General features: G+C 41.8%; 1 protein-coding gene across 6 annotated transcripts in view; it reads left to right on the forward strand.

Moving 5' to 3' along the window:
* Positions 1-24,396, forward strand: part of tspan18b (tetraspanin 18b) — a 182,670-nt gene that overhangs the window by 136,774 nt on the left and 21,500 nt on the right. For 5 of the 6 annotated variants that reach the window (XM_073030357.1, XM_073030353.1, XM_073030358.1 and 2 more), the window contains exon 2: positions 24,295-24,395. In XM_073030357.1, the coding sequence (XP_072886458.1) occupies positions 24,336-24,395 (60 nt within the window). In that variant the 5' untranslated portion in view covers positions 24,295-24,335. Of the gene's footprint in view, positions 1-5,973; positions 6,064-24,294; position 24,396 lie in introns of those variants that run through there. The other variant, XM_073030355.1, reaches the window with a different exon arrangement.

The following is a 24,396-nucleotide window of genomic DNA, read 5'->3' on the forward strand; positions in this document are numbered from 1 at the left end:
CTCAGTCCAATCATTGACAATTCACCGATGTACCTCAGTCCAATCATTGACAATTCACCGATGTACCTCAATCCAATCATTGACAACTCCCTGATGTACCTCAATACAATCATTGACAACTCCCTGATGTACCTCAATCCAATCATTGACAACTCCCTGATGTACCTCAATCCAATCATTGACAACTCCCTGACATGTCTCAGTACAATCATTGACAATTCACCGACGTACCTCAGTCCAATCATTGACAATTCACCGATGTACCTCAGTCCAATCATTGACAATTCACCGATGTACCTCAGTCCAATCATTGACAATTCACCGATGTACCTCAATCCAATCATTGACAACTCCCTGATGTACCTCAATCCAATCATTGACAACTCCCTGATGTACCTCAATCCAATCATTGACAACTCCCTGACATGTCTCAATACAATCATTGACAATTCACAGATGTACCTCAGTACAATCATTGACAATTCACCGATGTACCTCAGTCCAATCATTGACAATTCACCGATGTACCTCAGTACAATCATTGACAATTCACCGATGTACCTCAGTACAATCATTGACAATTCACCGATGTACCTCAGTCCAATCATTGACAACTCCCTGACATGTCTCAGTACAATCATTGACAATTCCCTGATGTACCTCAATCCAATCATTGACAATTCACCGATGTACCTCAGTACAATCATTGACAATTCACAGATGTACCTCAGTACAATCATTGACAATTCACCGATGTACCTCAGTACAATCATTGACAATTCACCGATGTACCTCAGTACAATCATTGACAATTCACCGATGTACCTCAATCCAATCATTGACAATTCACCGATGTACCTCAATCCAATCATTGACAACTCCCTGACATGTCTCAGTACAATCATTGACAATTCACAGATGTACCTCAGTCCAATCATTGACAATTCCCTGATGTACCTCAATCCAATCATTGACAACTCCCTGACATGTCTCAGTACAATCATTGACAATTCACTGATGTACCTCAATCCAATCATTGACAACTCCCTGACATGTCTCAGTACAATCATTGACAATTCACTGATGTATTTCAGCCCAACAATTAAACTGGCCTTACTGCTCCTCATAGAAGGAAATTCTCAACTTCCTCTGGAGTATGTGTGAAGAAAGATTTCTTTCTTTTCTTTTCCAATATTTTTATTAAATTTCATATACACAAATACAGAATTCATAAGGATACTTATTATAAATCAAAATAAGATAGCACAAAATGCACTATATATATCACACTGATACAATCATGGTATCCCATGTTCATGATCAATCAAATAAAATAAATTGAATTATGAAATACAATAATATGGTTAATTATATTATAAAAAAATCTACACCCACTACAAAGATAAAGCTGGTTGGTAAAAAAAATGAGAAAAAAGAGTACTTTACCATATAATGTTTTATAATAATAGCCCAGGTCTATATTTTAATAACAAAAACAATTCAAAGATTTTTAAAATAGTTCAGAAATCTAACAATGAATCTTCTCTAGATTTAAACATGACATAACATCACATAACCATTGAGCATGTGTAGAGGGGGCAACCGCCTTCCATTTAAGCAAGATCGCCCTCCTAGCCATAAGAGAAATAAGAGCCAGTACCCGCGAATGAGAAGGCTCCAAAATTATAACATTTTCATCAACAATACCAAATAAGGCACTCAAAGGATTGGGCTGAAAACTAACCTTAAAAAGTACAGAAAACGTTTGGAATACATCTTTCCAACATTTTTCAAGGCTCGAACATGACCAAAACATATGAATTAATGAAGCCTCTCCATTATTACATCTGTCACAATAAGGAGATATATCTGCAAAAAATGAGAGAGTTTGTCTTTAGACATATGAGCCCTATGTAAGAAAGATTTCTTAACAACATGTCAGTGCTGCCTTGCTCCATTTTTAAGGTTATAATCCTTGTTCAGTGCAAATAGTTTCTATAAATGTCTTTAATTATCTTAACCACTTGACTTTTCATTCTTTGTACCTGATTCCTCAAACTTGAGGACACTTTTCAGGTTGGAGTAGAAAAGCATGCACCAAAATTGTTTCCAGCTATTCTGTGTGTGTGTCTTGTCCCAATACATGGAGACTGCTGGATCTAGGGAATGGCATGATACAGCATGCCATACATGCATATTGTCACTTGGGTAAATTTCTGTCGTGTACTTGAGCCCAGAGTAAAGAGTGGATAATATTAACTAGATGATTGACATCTGCTTGAGTGTTTATTAGTTGTCTCCACCTTACCTGGCCTGGGCAGGTATGTCTGAAGAGATCATCTTCCTTCAGACAGATATGGCATTTAGCTTTCCATTAGTTACTGCTTGCCCCTGAATGGCCCCACATTCTGTCAATATTGTCAACCAAATCTCCATCACTTCTGAATCAGAATCAGGTTTAATATCACCGGCATATGTCGTGAAATGTGTTGTCTTTGCAGCAACAGTACAATACAATACATAATAATAGAGGAAAGTGTGAATTACAGTAAGTATATATAAAAATTGTTTAATTAAATATGTAGTGCAAAAATTAAAATTAATAAATAATGTTCATGGGTTCATTGGCAGAGGTGAAGAAGCTGTTCCTGACTCATTGAGTGTGTGCCTTCAGGTTTCGGTACCTCCTTACTGATTGTATCACTGAGAGCAGGGCATTACCTGGGTGATGAGGGTTTAATGGTAGAAGCTGCCTTTTTGAGGCATTGCACCTTGAAGAGTTGTGGATACTACAGAGGCTAGCACCCACGATGGAGCTGACCAAGTTGGCAAATCTCTGCAGCTTGTTTCGATCCTGTGCAGTAGCCCCTCTGCCATACCAGCCAGTTAGAATTTTCTCAGTGGAATATCTGTAGAAACTTGTGAGACTGTCTGACTCCTGCCAACACTTGTTTGTCCAGCCTTATTGCTTCTATGTCCACCATTTATCTGACTACCTGAACTTGATCCATCTAATTATCCCACACTATCATCTGCCTCTCCCCACCCACTCCGTTGCACCCAGCTCCTCATGAGCTCAGCTCTAATCCCCTCGTCTAGTGCTAGAAGCTATCAGCTGCCTGTGTCACTCCTCTTGTCTGCCTGCATATGAATCCTGCCGCCACAATCTCCTCAGTGGTTTGAGACTGAGGAGGGTGAGTCTGTTTGTTATACAGAGATTTGGGGCTTGTGCATATGGAGTGCTTGACTCATTTCAGTAAGCCAGTCCAGGTCTTTTGGACACCCCTGATCTGCACAGCTCTGAGCCATTGAGAATAACAACAGGGGGAAAAAAGGAGTTTTTGAATTGGAAGAGAATAATATTAGGACTTATATTTGCTGCCCCTGAAGGATTATCATATCTTAAAGGTTAATCTCCAAGGTGCTACTAAAGAAACCAGGCAACAGATAGACGTGATTTTTAATTAAGTATTTTGTTTCATCTGTTTCAAACTATTTTTATTAATTAAAACAAAAATATTGGACTTGCGAGGGAAAGACTGATTGATTGGTTAATAAGGTTGTTGGTGGGAGGTCTTCTGGTCAAGTGTAATCCCAACTACAAACACATTTAAGAGAATGAAAGCTCCCACTGTTGCTATTCAGTAATTTGTGCTGGGAAGACTATGTAAGTGGGTGTTAGCTGAGCATATGGCTTTCATCTTAGTATCCCAACCAGCAGCTCATCCCTCCTCCTCCTCTCTCAGCAGTAAATACCCTCATTGTCAATATTCTCACATGAACAATGATCATTTGGGTGGTCACATTAATATTTGAGTAACTGTATCTAGTGAGGACTAACAACTTCAGGAAAGAAAGAATGTTTGTATGAAATGTTGACCTTACTTATTTTTTTATGTTTTCTAATATTGACCTGCCTTAGCACCTTAATACAACTCAGTGAACTGAAATGCTGAATTTCAGATTAGAGAATCAGTGGCTGATACTCGAAGGAGAGTAGAGCTGGTGTGATGAAATCCAGCTCAGGGGGAGGAAAAAATCTCATAAAGGATTACTTAGATAAAGCAGTAGAGGATTTGAGAATTGTCCTCAGGGAGTCTGCACCATCCAGAAGAGAGAGGTTGGTTCCAAAGTCAAATAAGTACCTTGAAGTATTTCTTACAGGAGGTGAGTGAGCTGGAAGGAGATGGAAAAAAGAATTAATAGTTACCAAAGAATGACCAAGAGGACATAATGTGACTTAAAAAAAACTTGATTGTTAGTTCACATATTTTTAGAGCAGAATTACTCATACAGGTGAAATGCTTGAAATTGCTGGCATCATCCACCAACGGGTGCTCTCTTCAGTTACCTGATGAGGTAACCATAGCCTTTGGCCAGGAGCAGATGCCATCAGGTGGAGCCCAACCTTCATAGTGTGTTTCAACCCTTAATCACTAGACTCTCCAGTTGGCAGGTCAGCAGTGGTGGCCAAGTCACTGGCCATCTGGTCCTGACTTTCAGCTGAACTCCTCTCGTCTGCACCATATCCAGCAAGAGGCTCTCTCTGCCTCCTCCCCCATCCTGCGAGCTGCTTGGTTCTTGCTCTTTTCATCAAGGCCCAGCGCAGACAGCAACCTCCATGCCCACCTTGCTGGGAACCCTCTGCAGCCGATCTCTTCGGGGACAAGCTTTGTCCCTGCCCTCCTGGATTAAGGACTGCTACCACAGGGCCTTCCTCTTGTGAGCATCCTCACATCTTCCTCCCCTGGTACTGGGAGCTCCAGGATGGTTTTCTTGTCTTTGGTGGACCACGGTATGATGTTTGCTCGAAGCGTGGTTTGTGCCACCTTTGGGACCGACAGCTTCTTCTCCACATCGACCCTTATCTCCCATCATTTGTCAGTTTGCACAAGATTGGATTTGATATGACTGACGTGGCCCTCTTCTTGATGAAAATGACTACCCTGTTTGCCTCTCTGCTAGCTGGTTTCTTCTCCAGTGTGTCAGCAAGGGACAGCAGGAGCTTGTCGTGGAGCCACCCATACAGATCTTGTGTTAAAGCTGTTTTGCATCCTGACAGTACGTGTGACAGTGAACCCCGCCAACCATAAAGCTTGCAGTCAGGGTCCTCTCTCAGACTCTGTGTGTACAGCTGTGATGGTATAGGGTGAGCGTCATATGCGGACCACAGGAGAAAAGAAATGTGAAAGGGCTCCAGTCTCCAACTCTGTTCAAGTGATCTTGTGCTTGGGAACATCCCATTTTGTCCAGGAACCCTGTAACCCTAACTCCACTGCCTTCAATAACCCCCTTTCATCATCATGGTTCTGTACCTCTTCCTGGATAATGTCACGCCTGTTCCTTGTACTTACACTCCCCCATCACTGGAAGTGTGCGGAGCCAAGGCCTTGTCATCCCAGGCATGGGTTGTCGATTATGTCTCTCAGTTGCAGGGAGCTCACTGCCTGGTCTATGGCCGAGTTGGCAGCCCACTTTTGTCCCGATCTTGTTGTGACTTCTGCTTGTTTTATTAGCTTGTCATCGGAGCCCCTTGGTGTTAACACAACTCTACACTTTGCCACCTTGAACTCCTCCACTACGGCAGCTATAGCTGGAGAAAATGCATTAAATAAGTCTCCTTTGGGAACTATATAGAAACTAACTGCAGAGAGGAAACAAAGCAATTCCTTCTCTCCAGGGATGAAAGCATGACATACTTTAATCAACTGCGTTAGTCCCTACCTCCTTCTATTAAGGAAAAAAAACGCATCGTAAACACTGTTTTCTCTATTATTCCTGTTAATGAAAGATTTTAGCTCACAGCAACTTCCACCCTTATCTCTTTATCTCCTGCTCTGCATATTTCTCTCAGCAGAATTCCTTGTGTTAGACTTGGCTGCTCTATGCAGCAGCACTGAGGAAAAAATCTGTCCGCTTGTCACCCTCGACGTTGCCCATGTTGTGTTCTTTTACAAAATGACGGATGGTTTAGCCATGTGCATGCAGTTAGTACTGTGTTTGCTTTTAAAGTGATTGCAACAATTAGACTCCAAGACTATAGGCGTACACAGTCCGCACAAGGTGAGTTCAGCATGCAATTTAACTGAAATATCTGTAATGGTCTAATTTTCTTAAACTATTGGGGTTTAACTTCAGAAATATATAATATTGAATGTATGAGCGGCACTGAATAGGTTAAAGGTCTTGCTCCTAAATAGGAACATCTGGTATTAACTATTCTCTTTACCTTAATAATTCTATTAATCAAAGATTGTGGCTGTACAGGGAATAGTTTTGATGTTGATTCTGTTACAGTTGTAGGTAACAGTGACTGATCTTTTCTAAACCCTTCCTCCAGCACACACTGTGGTTTTGCTCTGCAGTCAGTCGTACCTCACCCAGCAGCGTTCAGATTCTGGAAGTGTGGCTCCAAAAATTTTTGGAGGATAATTGCAGACACTTTGGTCCATCTTATCTGTTTAAAATGAAACAAGGGTCCAGAATAACCTGTGTCTGAGAAGGTTTATAGTGAATGTTCCAAGGACCATCCTTTTCAACATCTTTGGGCTTCTATGAGTGACAGACAGGGTGTGAAGATAGAGGTTAGTTTCTCAAGTTATTGCCTGTTCTACTCCAGTGATATTTGGTATTCTCGCTCTGCTGAGGGATGAGCATTTACAACTGGAAATCACGGAGCTGTCTGTTGCATGATAGCAAATGACACATTGCAAATAATTAGTTAAGGATAGTTCCTGGTTCCTCTCCTTTTGGCTGATTAACTTAGACATCTGTTCTGAAACAGATGGACCCTGGCAGGATTTTAGTAAGATTAAAATAGTTCATCAACAAATGATTGCAAAACAGTCAAAGTTAGAACTATGTATCAGTGAGTGAGGTTGAAGACAAATTGCATTGTCAGAAAACAAAAGATTAACTGTAACAGTCTGAATGTTCATTGACATTGTTTGAGAACATAAACAGGCATGTAGATGGGGCAGGTAGACATTGTGTCTGCTCCGCCATTCACAAACATCTTGGCCGATCCTCCATCTCTATACAGTCTCACATCATTGGCATTTCACTTCATTCCCCTTAATGACCAAATGTCTGTCAATCTCAGCCTCAAAGATACTCAAGAACTGAATATTTACTTCGGTCCTAAATTGCTGACTCCTGATCCCGGGGTATTTAGCCATGTGAAACAGCTTCCCAGCATCATCCTTTCCATCCACCCCAGAATATTAGGTCTCATTAATCAAACATCTATCCTTACCAAATTTATTGTGCAAGACAAACCTAATTTCTTTTAAGAGACTCCTGGATAGGTACGTGGAGCTTAGAAAAATAGAGGTTAATGGGTAACCCTTGGTAATTTCTAAGGTAAGGACATGTTCAGCACAGCTTTGTGGGCCAAAGGGCCTGTATTGTGCTGGAGGTTATCTATCTTTCCACGTTAACCAGTCTAATGAATATATCCTGCATTGACTCAAAGGCAAATATTTCCTTTCTTAGATTTTCATTCCTCAGAGTATTACAGCTGTGCTCTCACTAGAGCTTCACATGATTGTAGCTCCCACCTCAGGCACCACCATCTTGGTTTTAAGCTTCCAGTCACCCGAAGAGAAAAGGCATTTAGGAGTTTAAGTTCTGGTAGGGTTGCCCATGGTGGTAAATTCTAGGGAGAGGCTCTAGACCAAATAATATTGAAAAAAGTCCTCCCATCCCAACAGAGGAAGTCTCTGCCTCTGATGGTTGTGAAGTTAGAAGTTTTTAATGGGAGGCTAGGTCAAGGCATCATGGCCCATATGGTTGTTGATTTAATGTATCCAGCAGCCAGTAAGATTATGTGAACCTGGCGGTGTACTGCACTCCCCGTATTAAATGTGAAATCAATAGGCTTCTATTCCTAGCACAACGGGAGTGATGGTGCAGGCGATGTGATACTGGGGCACTCCACACATGGACAGCAGGTGCCGGGTACCCATGTGTTACGGGGAAACGCAGGAGAGTTCACGTGTTGGAATCTGGAGCAACACACAGAAAGCTGGAGGAAATGGACAGTCACACTTTCAGGACGAGACCGTTCCTCTGGCTTTACCTGTGTAACAGGAGTGTCCTTTGGCAGCTGTGCACACAAGTGAGCAGCCATCTTCAGGATACTGTACCCTCAAACACGTGTATCCAGAAATGGGTTCTTAAATCATCTCCAGACCCACCAGACATAATGGATGTCACCCGTGTTTCTCAGGGACCCACCAATAATATATTCAATGGTGGTCCTTTGGAATCAGTCGAGAGGTGGCACAGTGCTGGAATTGGTAAAGCTCTGGTGACCTGGGTTCAGTTCTGACCTCCAGTGCTTTCTGCGTGGAGTTCGCATGGTCTTTGTGTGACTGTGGGCTTCCTCTGGGTTCTGCAGCTTCCGCTTCCTTGCCAAGTATGTACAGGTTGAGTCAGGATCAGCGTCACTGACACACTGTAGGTCGTGGCATTCATTGTGAGACATGGAAAATGCCATAGGTTACAAAACAATGAGTAAATAGTGCTGAAGAGGAACGGCTCCTGGACCATTCAGAAGTGTGATCACAGAGGGAAAGAAGCTGTTGCTAACAGTCAGGGTGCGTCTTTAGGCTCCTGTCCCTCCTCCCTGATGGTAGTGATGAGAAGAGGGCACGTCCCAGATGGTGAGGGCCATTAATGATGGGTGGTATTTCTTGAGGCACTGCCTTGTGAAGATGGCTTTGATGGTGGGAAGGGTTGTGCCCATGATGGAGATAGCAGAGACTATGACCCTCTTTTGACCATGTGTATTGGAGATCCTGTGCGATGCAACCCCGTATGGCAGAGTCGGAACGCTCTCTACCGTACGTCGATAGAAATTTGCCAGAAGCGTTGGTGACATACCAAATTCCCACAAACTCCTAACGCAGTGCAGCCACTGGCATGTAGGTCAATAGGTGAACTGATCATTGTTAATTCCCTGTAGTATGTCCATGAGTGGTAGAATATGGGGAGAGGTGATAAAGATGTAGCAAGAATAGGATTAATGTAGGATTAGTGTCAATGAGTGGTGGATGACCAGCACAGACTCAGTAGTCCAAAAGGCCTGTCTCAGTAGCTCTAATCTTCTGATGAATAGATCCAGATGTGAGCTATCAATTGTTTATCTTTCTGCAGATGCTGTCTGACTTGCTGAGTGGTTCTTTAGGACTTTGTTCTCCTGCTGAGATAAAGTCTGTTGTACCGTTTGCCTTCCTAATTGCTTACTGTGCCTGCTTGCTTACTTTCTGCATCACTCAAAGTGTTCAGCTCTCCTGCTTTTGCTTTTAGTTTTCACTGTTTAGATTGAAAGGCCTAGACAGAGTGGGTATGGGAAGGGTGTTTCCAATAGTGTAGGAACCCAGGACCTGTGGCCACAGCTTCAGAACAAAAGGACGTCCCACTAGAACAGAGATGAGGAATTTCTTTAGACAGTGGGTGGTGAATCTGTGGAATTTATTGCCCCAGACAGCTGTGGAGGCGAGGTAATTGGGTGCACTTAAAGCGGAAGTTGATATGTTCTTTTCAAGGGCACCATATGTTGTGGGGAGAAGGCAGGAGAATGGGGTTGAGAGGAATGGCTCAATTCCCACTGCTGCCTGTATGGAGTTTGTACGTTCTCCCCGTGACCGCGTGGGTTTCCTCTGGGTGCTCTGGTTTCCTCCCACAGTCCAAAGACGTAGCGGTTGGTAGGTCAATAGGTCATAGTCTAGGGTTAAAATGGGATTGCTGGTGGCACGGCTCAAAGGGCCAGACAGGCCCGTTACGCACTGTAACGTAATAAACAAAATTAGCCATGATTTAATGGCAGAGCCCACTCAATGGGCTGAATGACTTATGTTCTTAGAAGTTAATCTGGTTCTCTATTCCTCCTATCTAAATGAAAAATGTCACATTTTCTAACATTATACTCCACGAGCCTCCTAGGATATAACCCACCTTTGCAGATTAAAATCTCAATTTACCACATTACAGACTTGTACTGGTTTCCAGATATAGTGCAAAGAACAGCGCTGCTGGAAAAACATTATTGGATTTAATTGAGTGGTGGAGCCTTTATCATAACCATGTGGGGAGCCTTTCTAAAGCGTTCAGCTGAAAACACACTGCAGCCGATAAACTGTCCAAGTTTCTGTCCAATTGAGCAGAGAAAAGAAGAACAGAAGCAGATCATTCACATTGTAAATGTGAGGCAGTTCAATGAAGAATTCATATGGCACAGACGTGCGATGTTAACTGGCCACCCTCTCTGCTGAAATGACTATTCCTTTTGTGTATGGCACTGAGTTGGGAAAACATTTATTAACTTTCTCGACTTAACCCTGACTGAATGGATGGATGGGATATAAACTTAAATCATTGTTGGCTTAAACAGGAGAGGATGTTTCCTATTGTGGACCAGATGGCACAGCCTCAGAATACAAGAACATTCCTTTAGAACAGAGGTGAGGAGGAGTTTCTTTAGCCAGAGGCTGGTGAGTCTGTGGAACTTAATGCCACAGATGACTGCGGAGGCCAATCACTGCATATATTTAAAGCAGGGGTTGATTGGTGTCAAAGGTTACGGGGAAAAGGCAGGAGCATGGGGATGAGAGGGATAATAAATCAGCCATGCTGGAGCAGACTCGATGGGCTGAATGGCCTGTGCCTTATGGTTTGATGGTCTGCACTGGTGCTTTCTGTGTGAGGTCCGCACATTCTCCTGTGAGTAGATGACACCCCTCTGTGAGCTCAGTTCACTCAGAGACAGAGAGATTGATAGGTTAACTGGTATATCAATGGATAGTAGAATTTGGGGGGAGTTGTGGGGAAAAGAAAATTGTGTAATGAGCGTAGGTTTGTTGTAAGTGGGTGCTTCATCTTCACTGTGGGCTCATTAGGCCGACGAGACTGCTTTCCTGTCCTGTGGTTTTAGAACTCACGAGGAATTGTTCCCTCGTGTCTCTTGCAGATGCCTAAATACCGTGGGGAATGAAGAACATTAATTTTATTCCTTGGAGGGTAATGTGGGAAAGCAGTGGGTGAGTCAGTCAGTATGGTGGTGTGCACTTAAAGCAGCTTGTTAAAGGATGCCATCAGGTAGCAGTCTGCTATGCTGTGGGGATGGCAAAGATATAATCCCACAGGGCGTGGGTGAACAGCTCGGAGTCCTGGTACATATTGGCACCATTTGTTAGGAAAATGGAGGAGAGGGACTGGAGAAGGAATATAGGGAGCTAGGCAGAAAGCTGAAAAGCAGGACCTCCAGGTTAGTGATCTCTGAACTGCAGCCTATACCGTGTGCCAGTGAGGGTACGAAAAGGATGATTTGGCAGATGAGTACGCGGTGGAGGAATTGGTGTAGGGGCAGGGTTTCAGATTTGTGGATCGTTAGAATCTCTTCTGAGGAATTTATGACCTGTACAAAAGGGAAAATTTACACCTGAACCCGAGGTGGACCAATATCCTTGTGGGCAGGTTTGCTCAGACTAAACTAATGTGGCTGGGGGATGAGAACTGGAGTGATAGGGCTGAGGATGGGGCAGTTGGTATACAACTAAATACAGTGTTACTGAGACTGTAGAGAAGGACAGGCAGTCGATAGAGCAAAATTGCAGACAGTGGGACGAGCTAGAGTGTAACAAGGGTCCAAAATCCAAAAGGGTGATGAATACAGGACTGAAGGTGTTATATTTGAATGTACACAGTTTACAGAATAAGATAGATGATCTTGTAGCACAGTTAGAGATTGGCAGGTATGATGTTGTGGGTGTCACTGAGTGGTGGATGAAAGAAGATCATAGTTGGGAGTTTAATATCCAATGATACACATTGTATTGAATGGACAGGCAGGTAGGCAGAGGGTTCTGCTGGTAAAAAATGAAATCCAATCCTTAGAAAGAGGTGATGTAGGATCAGAAGATGTAAGATCCTTGTGTGTGAAGTTAAGAAACTGCAAGGATAAAAAGACCCTGATGGGAGTTATATACAGGCCTCCAAACAGTAGCCAGGATGTGGGCTACAAATTACAACGGGAGATAGAGAAGGCCTGTAAAAAGGGCAAAGTTGCAATGATCATGGGGGAATACGTATGCATATAGACTGGGAAAATCAGGTTGCTGCTGGATCCAAGAGATGGAATTTGCAGAATGTCCACAAAATTGTTTTTTAGAGCAGCTTGAGGTTGAGCCCACTAGTGGAATGGCAATTCCGGATTGGGTTTTATATAATCTAGTTTTGTTTAGGGATCCAAAGATAATGGCACCTTTAGGAGGCTAGTTATCATATTATGATAGAATTCACCTTCCAAAGTTGATTGAAAGGGGACACTAGCAGGGATGATGGCAGAACAGTAATGGCTGTTGATTTTAGGGGAAATTCAGAAGTCACAGGAAATGTGCATCCCAAAGATGAAGAAGTATTCTAAAGGAAGGATGAGGCAACTGTGGCTGAGAAGGGAAGTCAAAGACAGCATAAAAGTAAGAGAGGGCATGCAATATAGCAAAAATCAGTAGGAACTCAGAGGACTGGGAAGCTTTTGAAAATCAACAGAAGGTGACTAAAAAACCATAAAGGGAGAAAAGATGAAATATGAAGGTAATCTAGCCAATAAAATAAAAGAGGATACAAAAAGTTTTCTCAGATATATAAAGGCTGAAAGAGATGACAGTGGATATGGGACCACCGGTAGCAATGGGGATCAAAGAAATTAATAAGTTTTTTGCATCAGTCTTCACTGTGGAAGACACTAGTGGTATGCCAAAAAATGAGGGCAGAAGTGGGTGCCATTGCTATTATTAAGAAGTGGGTGCTTTGGAAGCAGAAATATCTGAAGATACATTGGTCACCTGGACAAATGGACTGCACTCAGGTTTCTGAAAAGGTTGTGGAAAGATTAAGGATGGGGTTTTCAGGTGAAGTCTCCAGCAGTACTTTTTACAGCATCCAGAGGGAATGTCCTTGTGGAGAGGCTGTGCAGCTGGGAAGGGTCTGGGAGGAAGAGCTGGGAGTAGAAATTACAGCTGAACCATGGGAAGACATCTGTGATAATGCAAAGAAAATTTCAGTTTGTAATAGAACTAAAGCATTGCAACTCAAAATTCTGCATAGAGCCCATTTGACTCCAGATCATCTCTTGAAATTTAAGACGACGGTTTCTCCAATGTGTTCTAAATGTAAAGGAAATATTGGAACTCTCACCCATTGTGTTTGGACTTGTCCCAAACTTCAGGCATACCGGAGTGATATTTTGGGTGAAATGGAAAAGATTCTGAAGACGGAGCTTGAACTGGACTCAGTGTCTTTTCTCTTAGGCTTCCCCAGCAGTCCTATTATTAATGCACATCAGAAAAAAACTTCTTAACATCCTGATTTTCTGTGCGAGGAAGAACATTTTACTTTGTTGGATATCCGATAAGGCCCCTGGACTTTCTGATTGGTGTAAATTAATCATGGAATACATTTCTTCGGACTTTTTGACATGTATGGTACACACAAAAACAAATAGTTTTCATAAAACATGGCAATCTTTTCTGCAGTAAAACCTGTCTGCTATACTAATAAGGGCTTTTGTATAGGATGTTGTGTAGATGTCAATATTTTGATAGAAGAATTCTGATAGCTGGTATCTGTGAGGGGAAGAAATGTAAATATATCTGGAAATTGGAAGTTTTGTTACGCTGAGCAAAAAAAAAGGATGAGGTTTTTGGAGTACTTGGGGGCTTGATAAAATAAGTCAAAATCAGCCTGGTTTTCAAAAGGGGAAATCTTACCTGATAAATCTGTTGGAATTCTTTGAGGAAATAACAAGCAGGACAGACAAAGGGGAGTCCGTGGATGTTGCTTATCTGGCTTTTCAGATAAGATGCACTCCTGAGGCTACTAAATAAGATAAGAGCCTGCATTATTACAGGAAAGGTACTAGTATGGATAGAAAATAGGCTATCAGGCAGGAGGCAAAGAGTGGGAATAAAGGGAGCCATTTTTGGCTGGCTGTTGGTGAATAGTGGTGTACTGCAGGGGTCGGTGTTGGGACCACTTCTTTTCATGTTATATGTCAATGGTTTGGATGAATAAATTGATGGCTTTGTGGCCAGGTTTGCAGATGATACAGATAGGTGGAGGGGCAGGTAGTGTTGAGGAAGTAGAGTGTCTGCATAAGGACTTCGACATTTTGGGGGAGTGGAATAAGAAGTGGCAGATGGAGGACTGTGCATGGTCATGCACCTTGGCAGAAGGAGTAAAGGTGTGGACTGTTTTCTAAATGTGGTGAAAGTTCAAAAGTCCAAAGAGCAAAGGGACTTGGGAGTCCCCGTGCAGGATTCCCTGAATGCTAACTTGCAGGCTGAGTCAGATGCAATGTTTGCCTTCATTTTGAGATGACTAGAATGCAAAAGCAACAGTGTAATGCTGAGGCTTTGTGAGGCATAAGTTAGAGTGCACTTGGAGAGTTGTGAGCAGTTTTGGGCTCTGTCTAAGAAGGGATGTGCTGGCATCAGAGAGGGTCCAGAGAATGACCCTGGGAATGAAAGGGTTAACATATGAGGAATGTTTGATGGCTTTGAGCCTGTATTCTTTGGAATTCAGAAGAGTGGGGTGGGGAGGGGATCTCATTGCAATCTATTGAATATTGCAAGGACTAGGTAGAGTGGATACGGAGAGGACGTTTCGTATAGAGAGGTGGCTAGGACTGGAGGGCACAGCCTCAGAATTGAGGGACATCCACTTACAACAGAGGTGAGGAAATATTTCTTTAGCCAGAGGGTGGTGAATCTGTGGAATTCATTGTCACACATGGCTATGCAGGCAAAGTTATTGGGTATATTTAAGCTGGAGGTTGATAGGAGATTAATCAGGGCTTCAAACATTATGGGAAGAAGGCCAGACAGTGGGGTTGAGAGGGGTAATAAATCAGCCATGATGGAATGGCGGAGCAAACTCGATGGGCTGAATGGCCTAATTCTGCTCCTATGTCTTATGGTCTTAAAAAGTAGTTGTTATCAATAAAACAGTGATGTGCTGAAAGGGCACATGGGTAAATAATGTGCAAAAGTGAACTGCAGCAACCTGAAAGATTCATAGTTGGCTTGGTCTGGCTAGCCACAAGTTTGCTATTATATGTCAAAATATAATGGTGTGCTCCAAAAATATAATGCTGTCCAAAGCCCAGCTCCCGATGGGTTTTGATGAATTGCTTTCTGTGTGCATGAGGCAAGCAAAGGATCAAACTCAGTTGTGATATTTTCATAGTTGAATACCTTGCTTATACCCACTGCCTAGGTACCGTAATTGCAAGAAGAATGCTGCCTTGAGCAAGAGAGTGGAGTCTACCAAGCACTGGGAAGCTGTACTTAAAATAATATGAGAGGAAGAAAACTAAAAGGGAAGAATGATAATGACTTTAGTTATTTTTAAATAATTCTCTGCATATATTTTTTTCCATCCCAGTTGTTAGTGGGAAAATAAGTGTGAGACTGAAGCAAATTAGCCCTATTAAGACGAATATGACCCCATAATTTTAGTGAAATGAGCAAAATACCCAGTCTGACTCTTCATGCCTGGGGGGCTTGTGTTGTGGGATGCAGTCTTCCAGCCTCCTCTATCTGTTGTTAGTTTGGAATCTCCTGTTTATGATATTTTCCACAAAGGTTATTATGTTTTCTACATTATAACAGTGACATATACATCACAAACATCTTTAGTGAAATGGGCTATTACAGTGTGGCCTGCAAAAACTTGTAAAATGCAGCAGGTTTTCGACAGTACACAGGAAATTGCTGAGGACAGGCCTCTGTGTTCACTTGCGTGTCTGAGGTACATTTGACCATACCTGAAACCACATGGGTAGAAAATTCAGTGGGTGCTGAAAGTGCAACATCCCCTCTGACTCCTGGAAACACTTTGTCCTGCTCAAAGTCGAGAAGGAAAATTCTAACTGTTGTTGAGGACCACAGAGCCATGAATTGGAAGTCCTGCCTAAATGGCAGAAGGAAGCATCGTATCGACAACTGTCCACCCCAAATTTTACTTCCTGCTTTACCTGCAGAAGAATCAGTGGCACTCACACTAGCCTCCTGAGAACCCAGAAAAGCAGAGCAGAAGTAAGTTACCCTCAATCCAAAGCATCTGCCCGAGGTGAAACAGAATATCGTAACCCCGGGATCCAGTGACAAATCGGCAAATGTCCTGAATATAGAATCATCAACAATGTTTCCTCAATTAATCTTTTCAAGTAGATTGTTTTTTTTCTTAAATGGCTTCCAAATAATCAACCTATAATGTATGAACAAAAAATATTTTTGAAATTTAAAATGCCAAACTTTATCTGTTGCTTGACGAAATAAGAGTTAACACCACAGTGAACTAAATTGCTGAGAGAATTTTGAAAACCGCTCTTGGTATTTCTCGTTCTGCCTGCTCAGGAATGGAAACACTTAAAGAGAATCGTTCTCGGTATCTTGATCTAAGAATCCATATCACTGAAGAATTAGGTTGCTGAATCTCTGCCAAAATACTAAGGCTTTGATTATTTCAAGTGTTTGAAATATAATATATTCAGGCTTAAAAGTAGTGTAGAAGTGGGATACAATAAGCTCTCCAGCCACTATAGCCAGCCCAATAAATGGCCACAACTGTCATGCATGCCAGGATCACAAAAATTTTAACCAAAACACTTACCCTATGCTTTTTCACAGGCAGCATTAAATGCAGGTAGCTGCTGCTGGTTGTAGAGTTTTAGGGAAAATGATTGCCTAAGAAAGGATAATTAATAAAACTAAAAGCTGTGTGGGTGGATTCCTTTTAACTGCAGGGTAAATGAAAATATATTAAATAAAATGTGTACCAGCAGGTATTTGTACAACACAGGTACAGGTAAAGTTATATGAGAGAAGGGGAATAGCTAAATTTTATGTACTTGGGATGGTACTGGAGAGAAAGAATTCCAGATAAAATATACTGTGTTTCAGATAAATGGATAGAATAGTGGTTATCATTGATTGAGAATGGACTGGAGAGAATTCACAATCAGAATCAGCTTTATTGGCACTGTCTTAAGATGTGAAATTTGTTGTGGGTACAAGTACGGTGCTAGTGGGTATCAGAGGCATATCAGACAACAGGCTGTACCTGGGAAGATAATAGAGAAGAGTGGGTACAGTACCTGAAAATGTGGAACTCAAAGACGGGTGGCTCTTCATTGGAGATTATACAGGAAGTCAGTCAAGATGCTGTGGCATTGCTTGCAAATGCGAATGAAACAGATTTGTGTGATTTGCCGCATATTTCCTTTTCAAACTTATGATTGTTCCTGTGCCTAGCTTTTCACATTCAGTCTCCCAGTCGTCCCTTTCATGTTCTCTCTCCATAGCTCTAAGGTTTCTTTGTATTCTTGATATATAACAGTTTCTATATACAGTAGAGCTCTTTATTTAGCTCAAACTAATTTTTAGCCTCCTTTTCCAAAATCTGTCTCACCTTATGCCCTGAAGCGTATTCTGTTGTAGTGTGCCTTCATCTTCCACAGGTGGTTTTGTCACCTGTATCTGTTCATGGAGGCATCATACAGTTAAACAGGTGGGAACACTCAGCAAATCTGAGAGTTTAGCAGGGTCTAGCCTAGCAAAGCAGCTTGTCCATATGACAGGAACCAGTTTTGTAAGCTTGCCCATTATTCCATTCATCCTTACATTTACATGTAAGGAGGGACGCTAATGACTAGTTGGGGTATAATAGGACACCAAGACGGGCTTGAAGGCCCACCTGAAGGAGCAATGTTCAGCTTTCCTTTGTAGATTGTTGCAGTGAAAATAAATTTCTATTTCCTGTAAGAAAATATATCATTGGTCGGAGGCAAAAAGCAACAATGGCCAGAACTGACCAAAAGGAACAATAATGGATGGATACTCCATAATTTGATGGAGAGATAGAGTAGGGGACACCATATGTTTGATCGGTGGTGAAAAATGCACAGTAGCAATGCTTCTAGTTTAAGATGGTGGTACCAAAGGTCTGTGACAGCTTACGGTAAATCATAAGGCAAGAGATTCGACCAAAAACATTATTTATAACATGTTTTCTGAAGGAAATTGTGGTGAACTATTGCCACAGACAGTGAGGAGGCAGGTGGAGGGCAGGCTGGTTCAGGAGATGAGCTGTGCTGGGGCATCGTGAGGCTCAATGTGTTCGAGCTGAGGTCAGAGATGGAATTCGCATCGCTGCCGGAGATAGAGTGAGTCATTTGGAGAAGAGGCGGTGCAGAAGGATTTCGATTCCCGCTCACCTGACCCAGGTGTGAGGTTGAATCATTCCAAGCGCTGAGCCAATTTGGTGAGATCGAAAATGTCCTTGGGCTGGGCAGTCCGAGTGTATCGTAGCTCTGGGGTCTGTGTTCTAGAGTGAGGAGCTACCCAGTGCTTGGACAATTTAACTGCTGACACACATACACCTGAAGCATGAGTGTCAGGAATGGAGGCGAGGGTCAGACTGATCTCACTCGCTCTCTTGTGAATGTTTATTCTTCCTCCACGGTGCTGAGGCTGTGAAATGAGTTGGCTGCTCGGCATTTCTGCCCCACTGGTGTGATGAACTGTGGCTGAGGCATGGGCCTACTCCAGCCGCTCTGGCAGCAGACCTGTGGCCTCAGTCAGGTTCGAAACTCTGCAGGCTTGCTCCTATTGTTTGCATGATCTGTGTTTATTTCTCTCTCCTCCTCTGCACAGTGGTTTGCAGGTCTTTTTTAAACCGGGCGATTTGGATTTCTTGCTTTGTGGATGCCTGTAAGCAGACAAATCTCAAGCTGTATAATTTATACATTCTTTGAGAATAAATGTGCTTTGAATCTTGATCAATGAAAGCTTTGACTGACTGCAATGGGGTGAATATTTGATAGGTTTGGTAGATAATGATAATTAAGAGAGGAAGAATGATTGAAGGCTTGAAATAGTGATAATGAATGTTGGTAATTGCTGAACGGATCCTGACCCGGAACTAGGCCTTACCTTCCAAATATCCGGACCTGTCTCTCGGTTTTTTTTTGCACTACCTTACTTTCTCTTTTCTATTTTTTTTATTTATGATTTATAATTTAACTTTTTATTATATTTACTATTGATTTGTACTCCAGGGAGCACGAAGCGCAGAATCAAATATCGCTGTGATGATTGTACGCTCTAGTATCAATTGTTTGGTGACAATAAAGTAAAGTAGTAATTCTATGATTCTAATTGAGGATGTTGATACTGATGGTAGGGAAGGGATGGTCAATGATTTTGTTGGAAGGTGGTAATGGGGAAGGGATGGTTGAGTATGACTGATGGTAGCAATAGGGAGAAGTGATTGATGAGCCTGAATGACTTTCCTTTCTGTGACGTTTTACTAGAGGTAATATTACATCAAACTATGTTTACCCCCTTTGCTCAACACAATGTTCAATGGTTTCCCGCTAGTGTAAACAACCAGTTCTGGCCCCACCTGCTTAAACAAGATGCAGACCACTGTGGGCTGAAATGCTTGTTGCAATGGACATCAGAATTTCATTTTGCAACTTTGTTTTCTTTGGCAACCCTTCAATCCTTCGGATTCAAAAATGAATTTTTTTTCCTTTCCACTTTTGTTAGTGAGGCTGATTTGGCAACTGCAGACTCTTCCCCAGATGGGGCTGGTTTGTAGATCGTGAGGTGATGAGTGCCTTCCCTCGTTGACGCAGGACCTCTATGTGCTCCTCATTCATGAACCATTCTGAATGTTCTCCTCCTGTTATGAATGGTCACAGGCCAGATGCTCCTGGGAATCACTGGGGTGTTGCATTTTTTTGAGGAATTACTGGAGTTGGGCATGGGAATGCTGAAGCCTGTCCTACATAGGGGATCAATGACAGCGATGTTGGCCTCAGGGAGTATGTTGCCTAGATTCACTTACTCTTTGTTTATTCAGTTATTTACTGAGATACAGTGCGGAATCAGCCCTTCGAGCCATGCCACCCGGCAGTCTCCCAACTTAATCCTAGACTAATCACTGGGACCAATTAACCCACCAACCGGTATTCTTTGGACTGTGGGAGGAAACCGGTGCACCCGGAGGAAACCCATGCGGTCGCAGGGGAGAACATACTAACTCCTTACAGGCAGCAGCAGGAATTGAACCCGGGTCGCCAGTACTGTAAAGCTAACCACTATGCTACCGTGCCGCTCTAATTTACAGGATAGTGACAATGTTGTTGGTATTTTTCCAGGGGCTTGAGTTGCCAGTTGTAGCTAGTCCCAGTCTTGGAAGCACGTAGGAGGTCAGGAATCACTGCTACAGGGGATTGACCTAAAATGGAATTGGTTTTACCTTCAAACAGCCTGTGCGGAATAGTGAAGCAATGTTGATTCTCAACAATATTATACAGATTGTAAATGACAAAGATGTTTAATACCAGTGAATTGCTCACTGGTTCTATGTGAATGGCTGTAATCCCCATAGAGATGTTGAAAAAAGTGATCAGATGATGTTACAGATGAAGTTTGATTACTTCCTAAACAGTATTACTTTATTTAGACAAGTGATTTATAAGTATATAGTAAGGTTTTTACAGTTTTGAAGGTAATCTTGTGGAATTTCTGGAACCTTTCAGAGGGGTTTGCAGCCAACTTTGCAGCTGCATATGAGAGAGGTACAGGAGGGGGTGATTAAACAAATTCTCATTCCACCTTTAAAAGAAAACACATGGAAGACAATTGTTCGAAACAATGCAGAAGACAGAAAACGTCGTAAAGATCATTCAAGGAGTTCTCCTAGTCCCTCGCCTTGTGAGAGTTTACACAGTCAAAACACTTCGGATTTCACTGCCGAAGTTTATTGCTCAATGCATTTACAGTAAGGAAGTGGAATCAGCTCCAGTTCCTGTTTTCACCTCCGCCTCCCTACCTGAATTCAACCAGGTTGTGTAGTGATGAGAGCTGTCACCTACATTTCTCAGTCCCACGGAGTCCAGATATTTTGTGACTCTCTTCACAATTAGTCTTTTGTCTTTTGGTAGCCATTTTCTTGTAGTCAAAGTAAGTGCTGCATAGAAAGTGCTTTCCTTCCACTGCTTGCATTTTTTTGCCTGCAACATGTCCTATCTACAGTTCAGCCACCAGGAAGAGCTGGGTTTCCATCAGAATCAAAGCTCATTAGAGCCTCACATGAGAAGGAAGTTGCAGTGCACTCCATTTATGCAATGTGGCAAAGGTCTTGTCAGTACATCTCCTAATCCCCGAAGGAAACGATTGTGGAATTCAGGCAGGCCAAGTCAGGCAAAAACGCACCAGTCCTCACTGAAAGATCTGTGTTGAAAGGGTGAGCAGCTTCAGGGTTCTAGGTGTTAGTATTTCAGAAGGGCCTATCCTGGGGCCTAGCACATAGATGCAACCGTGAAGAAGGTACTCCAGTACCTCTACTTTCCTAGAAGGTTAAGGAGATTTGGCATGTCAGCAATGACTCTGATAGACTTCTGCATGTGCACAGTGGAGACCTTTCTGACTGGTTGCATCATCACCTGCAATTGGAATTCCAATGTGGACCCCGCCAGTTCCATCACGGGTGCAGCCAGCCCCTCCATCAAGGTCATCTACAAGAGGCAACACCTCGGCAATCATCAGGGGCTGCCACCATCCAAGCCATGTCTTCTTGATGCTGGTACAGGAGGTACAGGAGCCTGAAGATCCACACTTCACAGATCAACAGCAGCTGCTGTCAGGTTCTTCAACCAACCAGATAAACCTAAGGTTACCTCAGAATAGATGTTTCTGTCTCTCAACATACACAGCAAAATAAACATAACGGTATTAGTGCAACTTATGTATTATTTATGTTAAATTTATGTGAACTCCTGTTTATTATGCTTGTTATATACTCTGCTGCTGCTGCTGCAAAAAACTAATTTTTCCTGGTATTTACACCCTGTCTATGTATGACAATAAACTTCAGCTTGAGCAGTCCTGTAAGATGATCCACTGCCAGCTAGGCAAACCAAAACCATTTGTCAATGAATAACTTAAACTAGAACATCATTTGAAGTACAATTGGAATCTAAATGTAAAATTAACTTTAAAGTTTACATTTTAATATCATTTTTGCATGATACGGAAAAGTGGTTTGAATGTTCCACTAGCACAAATTTTATGAATTCAATACAAGTCTAATCAGAAGCTTTAACAATAGTCAAATGACCTTCCATTTAATTTATTATGTTTCTTATAGACAACAGACAGTAGGTGCAGGAGTAGGCCATTCGGCCCTTCTAGCCAGCACCGCCATTCACTGTGATCATGGCTGATCATACACAATCAGTACCCCGTTCCTGCCCTCTCCCCATATCCCTTGACCTCGCTATCTATAAGAGCTATCTATAAAATAAAAGATTTATTTTAGTTTTGTTTATTAATAAGATTCCTGGGTATGTGCAATATCTTTCATCAGAGTACTTTTCCAAAATCTTCAAAATTTATTTATAAAATTCAAATTTCATCTTTCTAGAAGACAGTTTTTGCTCTGGGTTTAACTATAAGAAGGGTAAACATATATAATTAGAATTAGCTTCTCTTATGACTTGTCATGAAATTTTCAGTTGGGATTTGAATAAACTAAATAAGATTGACAACACCAACTCTAACACCTCTTAAGAATTACTTAAGTAGGCTTGCCTCTTTTATAGATCAATCAAGTGTTTTATTGTTAGTGGAGAAAATAAACCTTTTAGCGAAAGTTGAGTAATGCTTCAAATCAACAGGGAAAATCATGTTTTACTTTCCAGCTGATGGCCTTCTATATAATTGACACTAGTGTAGATGTGAGTGATTGTGAATTTATTTCCAATTATTATTATTAATTTACACATAAAACAAAATCCTACCAAAATGGATCCAACCCATCACTTTCAAGATGCTAGTAACGTCCATGCTGTCTATGGAGAACTGACCTTATCACACAGCAGATTTTATACCTGATCTTCCTGTGTGCTCAGGAAATTCATCTTTTATGAGAATAACTGCAGTTGAAAGATATGCAGCTGGTAGACAACTGTGCATACTATCAGGAGGGAAAACATGGTAAATGCAGCCATTGTCTTCTCGATATACTACAGTCCACCAGCTGTATAATGTTGGACTGCAGTTATTCTAATAAAACATGAATTTGCTCTGTAGACAGGAAATCAGCCATAAAATTTCCTTTGTGGAGGGACCAGCTCTCCACAGACAAGCTAGACGAGTACTGTAGCATGGGAGCGATAGGTTGGATCAATTAGATTTTGAGTGTAAATTAACACTAAGAGTTGGAAATGGAGTTCACAGCTGTACAAGTTATTCAGTGAAGACAATGTGAAGCTGTTATTCTGCTTTCATTGATTACTTCATTAGGGAGGGAGACAGTCACATTTTTATGGCTGGGCTTCACGCTGTTGTCAAGCTGTTCATGTTTATTTGATGACAGGAAATTGGCTTAAAAAAGAACAATAAAACCAACCAGTCTGGGAAAATTGGAGAGGAATGAGGGAGAGGCTATCCAGGGGTAGAATTTGTGGGTTGCTGTTTGTGCGTCCAAGCAAAACCGTACAGTTGATCTTTTCTGTATCCTTGCCTTTTGATTAATACCTTCTTTGCCCAGTTCTGGCTGAGATAAGTTTGCTAATGATGGTTCATAGGCTAAAATCAATTGGTGACTAAAAATCTTACTCCAACAACATTCTGAAAGGGTCTGAATATTGTTGACACTGTGCCATTTGATTTGCATGTTAAGTATTCCTCATAACCATCCTAATAACAAATAAATCATCTGTTCAGTTTGTTTGATTCTGGTCATTTTGTGTTATTTGTTCAATAGGTGGGTTGCTCTATTCCAATGATTACAACTTTATCGGGTTCCAATCAGAACCACAGTAAATTCAGAAATCAATATAACAACATTTAATCTATTATATTTCAGGACTAGAAAGCAGGTTGGAGGATGCCATCTTCTAGCTTCAGGTTGTTTTAGGAAATACTTTAGAACAGAAGGAAATACGAAGCATTAATAACAGGCTTTAAATTAGCTGATTATTCCTCTGGGATATTTTATTTGCTACCAGATCAAACTAGAGCAACAATTCTCAGCCCCATTTCAAATTGTGCTCCTGATTGCAGTGAAATTCATGGATTAATGTACTGACTTTTCCTGAACTGTTTAACCATTTTACCGTTCTGCAAATCTGCCCACTAGAAGGTTTCTTGCAATCCAAACTAAATTGTAATGAAATGGTTGCAAACTGTGATGCCCTTTTGCTTGCTTTTGCAGACCAAACACTGTTTAAAACCAACAAAACTGCTGGAGTCCAAATGGAAAAATCTCGGACCTGTCTCAAGTACCTCATGTTTCTGTCCAATAGTTTAATTTTTG

This window comes from Hemitrygon akajei, chromosome 27 (genome assembly GCF_048418815.1).
Source record: "Hemitrygon akajei chromosome 27, sHemAka1.3, whole genome shotgun sequence".
Lineage (NCBI taxonomy): Eukaryota > Metazoa > Chordata > Chondrichthyes > Myliobatiformes > Dasyatidae > Hemitrygon > Hemitrygon akajei.